Source organism: Rutidosis leptorrhynchoides, chromosome 9, assembly GCF_046630445.1.
Source record: "Rutidosis leptorrhynchoides isolate AG116_Rl617_1_P2 chromosome 9, CSIRO_AGI_Rlap_v1, whole genome shotgun sequence".
Classification (NCBI taxonomy): Eukaryota; Viridiplantae; Streptophyta; class Magnoliopsida; order Asterales; family Asteraceae; genus Rutidosis; species Rutidosis leptorrhynchoides.
Window position 1 is genome coordinate 345,526,384 of NC_092341.1, and position 12,808 is coordinate 345,539,191.

Below are 12,808 nucleotides of genomic sequence, written 5' to 3' on the forward strand. Positions count from 1 at the left end.
ATTAAAAAAATGATTTTTGTAAATCAAATTAATCAAACAAAAAGAAAAACTAAATAAAAATGTGGGACCAATTTAACTCATCACGCCCACCACTACAAACTCCATCACGCCCTCACCCCATCACATTTGACAACTCACCGGTATACCTCACAAAAATCTCAAAAAAAACCCCATCATCCCAATCACCACTAAATAACGTTTTAAATGAAAGAGTTGACATTTTTAAGAAATAATTTAAAAAAAATCCACTGAACTTGTGCATTGAGTGATTATAACGTATAAGTTTAAAATTAAAAATGAACATCACCCAGCATGAAAACTATCCTAAATTTTCTGGCCACTACCGGAAACAAATCAACCAAAGATCTCCAACAAGTCAGACACAACGAATGTACGTGTATCTCTAACCATATGTCAATACACCTTACATTAACGAATTGTGATATTTTCACAACACGGTTCGATTAATTTATCAAAATTTTTAGTAGATTTATCATCATCCTACATGAAAACCCTCTTATAATCTTTCAACCACCGGTGGCAAGTCAACCAAAGACCGCCGACAAGTCGGACACGACGAATGTGAAGCCAACCATATATCAATACACTTCACATGAAACCCATGATTACATTGTGGCAAGATCCTAACTTTTTCACCATCCATAAACTCTCCAAGACAAATAGGACATTCACTTGCAGGAATCTCAACTCCGGTGCCGTACACCACCACCGGAATCTGCTTTAACACCTTTTCCTTAACCCCTGCTATCACCATAACGCCACCAGTTCCATCACCACCATCAAAAACCAACCTCCGTCTACATCTTAAAGCACAACGTACAATCGAATTCAGCCCCAATGCACAAACTAATGAACAAAGTAAAGCAACTAATATAATCATCATATTAGTATCAAAATTTGCTTCTTTGTTATATGATGAATGCTGTTGGCTGCTACCATCAATAGCACCTCTGTTTTCCGCTGGCGCCAGGTTATTTGAATCCAGTAGCAACCGTTGCATGATAATATATTTTTTTACAACTCCCAAATCCAGCTTCATTTATCAAAATTTTAGCTCCTCATAAATTAATAAATAATGTTTAAGGATTGTTGAAATCGAACAACAAAAGAGATTGAGCAGTGGATTCATTGTAATTATAAACTTTGTTACTTGAACAATTAAATCTCTTGAACTTGAAGTAATTAGGGATTCATGGGTGGATGATATGAAGGATGAATAATTAAAAATTTTAATGAAGTGAAGTTTCTTGATTGTGTATTAAATTTTTTATTTGATCTAGTTATAGGGGAGGTTGTTGGTTTTTGTGGGGTCTTTTTTTATTGATGAATAAATATCTTGGGTGGCTTAAGAATTTTTATTAAGCACCTGATACTTACTTGATCATAATTAAGAAAAAAAATTATACTCCGTAATGATTTATTCCAAAGAAACTTAGCCGATCACATTCTTCATTCCAATTCTTAAGTTTAAAACTTTCCTATTTAAACCTATTATTTAATGTATAAAAAACTTATAGTTTCTTTTTATGTTTACTTTGGTTAGTTAATTTGTCTATTTTGCAAACTTAGATTGTTTTTTTTATTAGCAAGGAAACCCCCTTTTTATGAGCACATTGGCTCTCCATAGAGGTTAAACCTCGGGTAATCAAGTCCTTGAGCGCGAGACCTGGTATCGGGAGAATTGTTGTAAAAAGATAAGTTTGTTATTCTAAAATATATGAAGATTTTGTTAACAAAATACTCAGTACATACTATTAACAAACTGCTGTCAACTCTATCTTAAATTTCACATATAGAGATTATTAAAATTCTTTGGTTTCAAACTTTTTTTTTAAACGGCGACTTTTGCATCAGCGAATCGTTTATTTCAATGACTCTCATTATTCTTGGTTTCAAACTTTGCATAGAGGCAAACATAATACTCCGTGTATATATATATATATATATATATATATATATATATATATATATATATATATATATATATATATATATATATATATATATATATATAAACATTAAAACAAGATTACATTACATTACATTTATATTTATGTTAAGAATGGAAAAGGGATTGATCTTTTGATATGATAAGTTTGTATGACGAGTATATGATTAAAGGATAAAAGTATATATTGACATAAACTAGTTGTGGAGCCCTCGCTTCGCGCCGGGGGCTCCGTTTTGAATGCGAGTTAAAAAAAAAAGTCTTGATCTATTTTGTAAAAAAGAATTTTTTTCGACATCTAATATTGAAGGGTTGTTCCTTTGGTGAAAGTTGTTTCTTTTAGCGTTAAAGTTAGTTGATCTAATTTGTAAAAAAGAATGTTTTTCGACATCTTTTGGTAGCATTGAAGGGTTGTTCCTTTTAAGAAAGTTGCTTCTTTTATTGTTGGAGACAAAAAAAAAATGTAGCACAGTAGTGGCCTATGTGGGTCCTACTGTTTGAGCGCAGTGTACAAGTCGGTAAAGCGTGGTGGGTGTTATTATTCAGTATTTTTGGTGTTAGTGATGGGATAAATAATAATTTAGAATATAGGTATAAAGTGAGGGGTTCGATTTGTATTTTAATGGAAGTTAGGGGGTTAGGTATAAAGTGGGGGTTCAATGTGTATTTTAATGAAAGTTGGGGGGTTATGTTTGTGAAAAGTGAAAAACTAAATAGTACTATTTATTAAAAATAAGACAAATTTTGTCTATTAGTTATAAAAAATAATAATTTAGAATATAAGTATAAAGTGGGAGGTTCGATTTGTATTTTAATAGAAGTTAGGGGGTTAGGTATAAAGTGGGGGGTTCGATTTGTATTTTAATGAAAGTTAGGGGGTTATGTTTGTGAAAAGTGAAAAACTAAATAGTACTATTCATAACAAATAAGAAAAATTTTGTCTATTAGTTATATTGGTAAATTAGCCGCAGTAACTATCACATGATGACTTAATAGTTGACGTTATGATATATTCATGATAGTTTCGGGTTCAAAATTATTATAGGGGTGGTCTAGGACTAGGAGAGGGTTGAAAACGGTAACAAATGTTCACGGGATGATCCTATTAAACCACGCCCATCTGAGTGAAAATAACTTGTCCAGTTTATAAAATAGCCGTACTAAACAATTAAAGGGACCATTTATTTTTATGTTAGTAATCCTAGCTTACTCGGCATGTTTATTGTTAGTTTGTTACATAGTAATAGTCACGGTCATCATACTCTACACGGTTTTTACAATTACTTGTGACAAAGACACTTGTACGGGTTTATTAATTGATCGCACGTTACTGAATTATAATTGATGAATATGAAAACAACGATTGAAGACATACTAACAGTTGGCAAATTATGTTTGTGATGGCAGACAATGACATTCAAATAAGCCAAAAAGTTTGGCAACACCGGATTTGTTTGCTCGACGCCATCTCACGGTCATTCTACCATCGTGTACTGGTGTCAAGGTCTACGGTTACGTGTTGGTGGGACCTTATGTTGAAGAGCTGCTATTCAATTGAAATTGAAATTCATTAAAAGAAGGCAATGTTTATCATCTAAGGAATTCTTCGTTTGTGGTGGTGTAACCATTTTGGGTTAGACGCTATTTAGGATCTTAGAACAAAAGTGGACTCAATTTAGAGGCGGAAAATACTAGAACAAGTTTTAATCGAATAAACTCTAACTTTCGGGATCGATTATCAAACCTATAAGCGATTGGAACGACTTCTAGAGTTATTATTCGTGTTGGGTAGACTTATGATCAATAACTAGACGAAACTAGACGGTTAGGGTATGTGTAGGGTGAGTAAACTATCAAAGTTACTCGACACCCATATTTTAAATTTTAAATATTTATATTTATATATATATTTTTTTTAATACACTATTTGAGGAGCAAAAGTTGGTCGTCTCCTCAGTATAAAAACGACATCCCAAAATGAATTTAAATACCCGGCCCCTCAACAATCAATCAAACTACAATTTTCCAGGGGTATAACCCGTCAAATCGTTATTCTATTAAAAAAATTTAGCCAAATTACACCACAATTTTTATCGGCCCGTATCTTCCCGTAAACATTAAACATTACAATCAACCATTGAATGCACAAATTACGTTTAGAGTAATGCATAAATTTTTTCGGCACCACCGTTCAACTCGAAATAATTTTATGAACACAACGCAACTAACTATCCGCGAAACGGACACTTTTTTAAAAAAAACGCTAAACACACCGACATCTAAAACAAGGCTTAACACGTATTCGCTTCTATAAATACATAACACTACGTTAAATATAACTATGAATATGTAATCCGGAAGGCCCCGACGCAACGCGCGGGCTGATCGGAATCTCGTTTACACTATATGTGGACACAGTCAATCGACTATGTCTCGACTGACTACATCAATCGGTCGTCTGTGATCATATTATTATCAATTAAACATTAAACATTACAATCAACCATTGAATAGTCAAATTACGTTTAGAGTAATGTTCGATAGACAAATGACTAAAGTAACATGCAAAGTAAGAGGGGATCTACATAAAATGCACTAATATCGAGTATCTTTCACTTTATCTAGTTGAGTTGGGATCTTCGGTGCTACTGGGACGTCAGTTTGGCAGAGATTGGTGATTGTGGATTTAGATCGGTGTGATTCACTATGTTCAGTTGGTGGACACCGTTTATTGCAATGCTGTATGGTGTTTATATCAGTTAATTTTGTATTTATTGGTGTATTAGTTCAACATATTGAGATTTTAATAAGGTCTAAGTCAATAAAAAAAATAGATGTAACAAAGATCATATGAGCTTCTAATCCGTCGCAAGTATGAATCAGTTCAAAGACAACTAAATCTTATAATCTATTTTTACTTTAATTTTAAATTCTAACTCTTTTACTCTATTAAATAAGAAGAATTTGTCACATTTAGGGCCATGTTCTAACTCTTTTACTCTATTAAATAACTCTTTTACTCTATGAAAGAGTTTCTACTGACGGAGGACATGACTTCGGATAGGAGCATGTGGAGGAGTAGAACTAGAATAATTGAGTAAGCTATTAGGTGTATGTATGCATGTCTGTATCTGTACCTATATATATATATATATATATACGGATGTATCTAAGTGAATATATTTAAGTTATTTCTATGAATGTATCTATACGTATATGTGTTTAGGTATAGGTATTTATACATGCTTATGTGTGTGTATGTATCTATGTGCATGTATCTAGGTGTATGTATGTATGTATGTATGTATGTATGTATGTATGTATGTATGTATGTATGTATGTATGTATGTATGTATGTATGTATGTATGTTTGTATCTATACTTAGGTATATAGATCTATGAAAATACCTATACGTATATATGTTTATGTATTGGTATATATACCTGCCTGTGTGTGTAGGGGTATAAATTTATGAGTGTGTATGTGTATGTGTAGGTGTATATGTGTGGCTGGGTGTGCGGGTGGGAGGGTGGGTGTGTATTTTGCTTGTTGGTAGGCCTACTTGAAATTACATGTCTATGCGCACTATATTACCCTTGATATTTGTCCTATTGTTATGCTTTACTTGCTATATGTGTCCTCTCTTTATGGCTACTTTGTATGGTTGCATCTTTCTAGGCGCACATAACGTTTACAGGTACGTATCATTTGCCCACATTTTTTGTTTTTATGAGCATTTCTGACCGGAGGTCCTTAGGAAGCAATCTCTTTTGCCTCTAGAGTAGAGGGAGGGAAGACCTGATCTAGGCGCGGGTTTTATACCCGAGGGTGGATTAGTGACTTCTTTCTAATCTAGGGTACGAGGAATGATTGTCTACACTCTACCTCCCCCATACCCTACATTTGTGGGATTGGGTATTGTTGTTGTTGTTGATGTTGTTGTTGTTGTGTTAGGGCCATGTTCATTTTCAGTGCAGAGCTTGCAACCTGAATTTATCCATTCACACAATGAGATCATTTCTTATTACTAGATTAACTTACTTTTATTTTTCATCTAAATATTTTTTATTTCTTCAAAGAAAATGTAAAGTTTATAAAATTACTATTAAAATTATTAAACTCTGAAAAAGAGCCATTCTAAAAAACACAAGGGTGGTATGGTAAAAATTTGACTTAAAAAAAAGGTGAACTCGCTTAAGGTCTCAGGTTTGAATGACTCTTAGTACAAAATAAATCCGTTGTACTGGCTATTCTTGACTACTGGCTATTCTCAAAGCGGGATGTCGTCTTGATGTAAGTCGGTTCGTAAAGTGGATCAGAAACTTAGGTATACCAAAAAAATCATTAAACTCTAAAGTAGTTTCATTTACTTTTATCAATATCAATTTATCAATCATTTTTAAAACGAATTAAAATCAAATATTACTTTTTCTTATTTTTATTCACCTCATTCAGTACAACTAGCCCAACTCGCCTTTAGTGATGGATCAAAAGCAATAGCCTTTGGTAATGGATCAAAAGCCCAAGCCTTTATATAGGCATTATGCAACATGAAAATTGAAAATTTCAAGTATCATTTGATGGGATTATCACCAAAAAGCTCATTTTTTTGAACTTGTTTGCGTGAAAGCCCATAAAAAAAAGTTTGACAATTTACCCTCGCAAAGAGCAAGATGCCTCTTGCTCTCTTGCGTCCTTGCGACCTTAGTCCCACTTGAGAGCAAGGAGCAAGGTGCCTCTTGCTCCCTTGCTCCCAGGTGGAAGCTGTGAAGCCCCGTACAAAATCAACGTGTACGGATCATCAACAACAGGTCCATTACACGGTATAATACTACATGCTGTTTTAAAACAAGTTTTGCATTCATGAAAATGTGACGTCTTTACCAACGTCATATGTTTTACAAAAGATGACGTCTTTACCAACGTCAAATGTTTTACAAAAGATGACGTCTTTACCGACGTCAAATGTTTTATGAAGATAACGTGCTTCTACGAATAGAAAGCATTAACATAAGTACGTGACACAAAGGTCATTACAAAACCATTGTTCAAATGTAACATAAGTTGTGAATGCAAAGTAAAAGTTCCATGATTGAGACATCTCTAAACAATGCAGCAGAAGTCTAACACAGCGAGTCTGTAACAGCAAGTCTATAGCACCAAGACTATAACAGCAAGTCTAACAGCGGAAGCAACAACGTCTAAGCACCTGAGAAATACATGCTTTAAAATGTCAACACGAATGTTGGTGAGCTATAGTTTGTTTGTAATCAGCAATGTAATGTAGACCACGAGATTTTGTATTCAAAACAGTATCTCAAATCCGTATGATAAAGTATATGCTTATCCGTGGACACCCGGTAACTAACTTAACGTAAAATAATATATCACCCCCTAAAAGTACTCTTGGCGAGTGCGTAAGTTTACGAAGTATTAAACACCCGTTGGATGCTAGCGCGACTAGCCCGAGTGGGGATGTCAAACCCTATGGATCCATATCTAAGATTCGCGTTCACCGGTTCATAAACCAATGACTAAACGTTACCGAGATAAGGGGAATCTTTGTGCCGTTATGTCACCCAAACATATATAAAGTTTAAGTACTCGTGTCTAGTATGTAAAACATAAAAAGCGCATGTATTCTCAGTACCAAAAATAGTTAAAGTAAAAAAGGGAAGCTATAACTCACAGTGAATGTGCGGTAAAAGTCGATATGAAAGGTATGCAAGTAGTAAGTCGGTCCGAAAGGTCCTAAACCTAAGTCAAAGGTTACTAAGTCAGTAAATGGTACCCAAAGGTTTAAACGTACATAAGTAAAGTCCTAAGCATCATCATCGTCATCATCATTCGTAAAAGATAAAGTAAGTTTTCAACAAGAATAGAGATCGAAATAAAAGGCAGACTTCAGACAGCTGCTACGACCTCTATACAAACTGAAATGACGCGCCGCCAGTGGCCAAGGCTCCATATGTGAATCCTCGTACCGCTATCCAATTTTCAGATCCTAACTCGATGTCGTTTGACCGTGGCGACGGTTCAAGCGCGAGTAGGTCAGAATTTTCAGCACGTCGTTACAAAGGCGTAGTGATTTTCAGAAGGCTATAAATCCCAAAACGTATATCGGATTTAGGCGAGTCTTGAACGAAAAGTCATCTACTCGAACCAAACTATCTGAAAATCAACTTTACAGAAGAGCCAGGAGTCTGATCAGACCCCGAAAAACAGAAAACAAGTGCTCTAGTGGGTTTCTTGGTGCTTGATGCTTATCACGGTTCTCATCCTTGATGCGTATAAGCCTCAAGTGTACAACTCTTCGATGTTTTAGCATCACTTTGACCAAGTTTCAACCATCAACACACAACTAAAAGTAAAAGCTAATATTCTACAAGTTTTGAACATCAAGGTTGACTCTTTATTGCATAAACACAATAAAGCTTCAACCTTTGTCCTTTTGGTACAAGTTTATGCATCTTCATCATATGAGATGATGAAGACTTGATCTTTATCACCACAAAAATCATAAAAAGGTTCCAAGTAAGTGAGATCTACCATAATAACTTAGATCTCAAGTGTTAAGAAACCCTAAGCTAGAAAGCTTGGATCTTTACAAGATTAACGAGACCATAAGCTAGAAAGCTAAGATCTAGTAAAAGTAATGAGACCATAAGCTAAAAAGCTAAGATCTTAAACAAAATAATGAAACCCTAAGCTAGAAAGCTTGGATCTTTAATGTTCTTGAAGATCCTTGTAACAACCCGAACCAAACCCGTGTAAAATATCACAAATAAAAAAAATTTTGACTGGCCAGCATATGGCGCGGCGCGCGAACCCACCTGGGCAGACTGCTATCCCCGGTAACCAAATACACAAAAATGTTTGGTCGTTTCCCGACATAATTAGACGAAACGCTTTCACCCACAAGTTCATATATGTAAAACTAACACGTTCCATTAATAAAATTAGTTTTACAAAGCGGGGTCCACACGGCCCAATTTACAAGTTTAAATACAAAATATGAGTTTCGACCGCCAAAAGTTTAAGTACCAAACTACACTAAGAGCATGGCGTTTGGGATTACACTACCCAAGTCTCGGTCAAACTCCAAGAACTAACACTTCCAAAAAGCGTCCCCTAATCAATAAAACGGGATCTCTAATCCAAGATAATGCCCTTACCCTTGTCCACAATTGAACCTATAAAAAGGTAAACAACGAGAGGGTAAGCAAAGCTTAGTGAATGCAATAATTATACACGTACATATATAATATATCTACTTGCAAATACTTACTCGCATACCGTATACATGCCAGCAGTCACAATTAGCTTATCGTCCTAAATACAAGCTATAACTTCCCATAATCAAGCTAGCATAACCAAAAGTATATATAACATGAACAAAAGTAATATGCTTACACTACAACACAATAACCATGGTTAACCAATCGTACAAGGAACGGTGTTTAAAGACCGTCGGTGTTCACAACAACCATTAGTGCACTTAACACGTCGCACACTAACCCCTCGGGTGGCATCTTAGCACTTCGATACTTCACCCCGGGTGGTGTCTTAACACATCGACACTTCACCCCGAGTGGTGTCTTAACACATCGACACTTCACTCGTTACATCTCACGAAGTGGCATCTTAACACATCGATGCTTCACTCCCGAGTGGCGTCTTAACACATCGACACTTCACTCGTTACGTGAACGTGGTGTCTTAGCACATCGACACTTCACATATCACCCTACACAAATAAACACATTATATATCTACGCATATAATTATTCCACTCACCTTTCGCCTTCGGTGAATCAATAAACCAAGCTTGAAACTTCAAGGTAACGCACCTATTACAAAGTATATATAATCAATCATTTGTTCAAGTTGGTCAAACTCGCAACACTCACCATTTCTAGGTCATTTTGACCCATTTGGACACCTAACCCTAATATTGTGTCATCTCGCACCAAAACCCTAATCATTTGCCAAGATAGGTTCAAAACACATTTTAGAACAAGGTTTATGCACTAAACGCAAACATTAACCAACTTAGGTCCTTTTTGACCCGTTTGGCCCGTTTAGGGTCAACACACCCATTTCGGGTCATCCACTAACCCACTTAACATCCATTTACATAAATATTGGTGTTCTAGCAATTTACTAACTAATTAAGGTTTATTAACAACAATTAATGCTTGAAAACCCCTAGTTAGTCATCTTTGAGTCAACATAACCCAATTTCACCCAAAACACCCAAATTCACTAACAAATGGGTCTTAGTGTTCATTTCCTACACAAACCCTAACTCTTAAACAATTAAAACAAGAAAATTATGTTTAGGGCTTACCACAACTATCAAAACGTAGTAAATGAGGAGATGAACAACTTTAGTGCTTGCACTTTGACCCGATTCGAGTTTCTTCTTCCTTAATTTGAGCTCTCTCACTCTAGAATCTAACTCTCTCTCTATAATTGATTGGAAGATGATAAGGTGGGTGAATATGGAGTAAATGACACTCCAAACAACTGATCCAAGCCTTAAAGTCGAACCTTAAGTGGTTTTACCAAAATGCCCTTAAAATATCTAATTTAAAAAGAAAAAGGAATCTGTCAGCCCGTAATGGCGCAGCGCGCCATAAGGCCGCGCGGCGCGCCATATGCCCAGTTCAGCTTCTTTTGCCTTTTAATTATATACAACGTAAACCCCACAACTTGAATCACTTATTCACACATATGTACTGTGAAATATTTGGGTCTTACAATTCTTAAAACAAAAAGCTAGATCTACAAGTTACATGAAGATCATAAACACAAGTTTTGATCTTTTTAACAAAATAAAGAGATCATAAGCTAGAAAACTTAGATCCAACAAAGTAAATGAAGATTCAAAGCTAGAAAGCTTGAATCTTTCATGTTCTTAAAGGATTCAAATCAAAGTTTGAATCTACAAGATATAACAAGATCAAGAAGCTAAAAAGCTTGATCTTATGATGATGATGATGATGATGTCGTGTTTAAGAAGAAAGAAGGAAGAAGAAGAAAATTTAAGAACTTACAATTTTAGTGTGAGAAAGACTTTAGAGAAAATTAGAGAGCAAGTGTGTGTAAAATGAGGATGAGATCAAGTGTGAAATGGGAGAATGAGAATTGATATTTATAGTGGTGGAGTGGTGGTGGGTGTCTCCAAAACCGTAGGCACCATGGGGGACAAGGGGGGGACAACTTTTGCTTTTTGCATGGTGGTGGTCTAAAGGTGGTGCTTGTTGTTGGGATCACATGCAACATGTGTAGTAATGGTTAACAAAAATGCTAGTATGTTGGCTCATCTTAATGTGTTTTTGTCCTACATTTTAATGGGTCATAATTCCATTAAAATTAGGCTAACTTAAAAGTCCATTAGCTAGAGTAGAGTGGGCTAAGTCCATTAAGGTAAAAAGTTCATTAAGACTAACTAGTGTGCATTAGTAAAACACTAAGCGTAATTAAGCAACCAATAGGCCAAGTAATTGTCATTAGAAAATAACAATTAGTATTACGTAGTCATAATATTCCAATTATGACAAAAGTTAAACGTGTACCGAGTACGTAGCTCGCTTTAAACGCCAAGTGACACTAACGGTCATAAAAGCATTCGAGGATCAAGTTAAGTGATTAAACACTTAATAGCACATTTCAAGACATTAACGAAAGTAATTATCATGAAATAAGATCTCAGAGCATAAACTAGCTCAGTACGAACATATACGCAGAATCGTGAAAGTATAGAGCACAAAAATATAAGTCGAAAAAGTCGAGTCGTTACAGAAGCAAGGATGCAAGGTGCATCTTGCTCCCTTGCTCCCAGGTGGAAGCAAGGACGCAAGGTGCCTCTTGCTCCCTTGCTCCCAGGTGGAAGCAAGGACGCAAGGTGCATCTTGCTCCCTAGCTTCCACCTGGGAGCAAGGGAGCAAGAGGCACCTTGCTCCCAGGTGGAAGCAAGGGAGCAAGAGGCACCTTGCGTCCTTGCTTCCACCTAGGAGCAAGGGAGCAAGAGGCACCATGCTCCTTGCTCTCAAGTGTGACTAACGTCGCAAGGACCCAAGGCGCAAGGGAGCAAGAGGCATCTTGCTCCTTGCGAGGGCAAATTGTCAAACTTTTTTTTTTATGGGCTCTCACGCAAACAAGTTCAAAAAATGGACTTTTTGGTGATAATCCATTTCTTTTTGCAACTATCATTTTAATCACTGACGTTCAGGTAAATTCGTAAGAAGTTTCATTTGCAAACTTCACTCGCAAATCGCAATACACCAACTTCACTAGCAACACCGATACACATGTAATAACCCGGTAAGTGACATACGAAAAAATAAACCGATACACATGTAATAACCGATACACATGTAATAACCCGGTAAGTGACTAAAGTTAATGGACATATTTAACAAGAGTTGGTGACAGGGATGATTTTGGGATTAAAAAATCACTTTAAGGACTATTTTTGCAGATTGTTTTTGTAAGGGATGAAAAAGGATAAAAAAGACTTAACACAGGGATGATTTCAGTAATTTTGTCTATAATAAATATTAGGTTTCACTAAAATTAAGTCACGTATATCTAAAAGGTAGTGATAATTTCATTTATGTTTTTTATTCATCAACTATAAAATAGTTTCTTTCTAGTATTATCCTCTAATAATTTGAATAAGAAAATTGTATAATACATTATTTAGGGACAATATAGTAATTTTAAGTGGCTTTAGCAAAAAGAGAAGTGAGAATTTTTTTTTTTGGAACGACAGAAATTATATTAAAAAGCTAGCGAAAAAGCTAGAAAAAAATTACAAACTAAAAAATAAA

The 12,808-nt window shown here is 35.4% G+C and overlaps 1 protein-coding gene across 1 annotated transcript; it reads right to left on the reverse strand.

Moving 5' to 3' along the window:
- Window positions 1-264: 264 nt before the first annotated feature.
- On the reverse strand, window positions 265-1,222 carry LOC139867373 (RING-H2 finger protein ATL74-like). The gene has a single exon (XM_071855740.1). It carries the CDS (start codon window positions 1,058-1,060, stop codon window positions 518-520), a length of 543 nt encoding a protein of 180 aa, XP_071711841.1. The 5' UTR covers window positions 1,061-1,222; the 3' UTR covers window positions 265-517.
- Window positions 1,223-12,808: the final 11,586 nt, after the last annotated feature.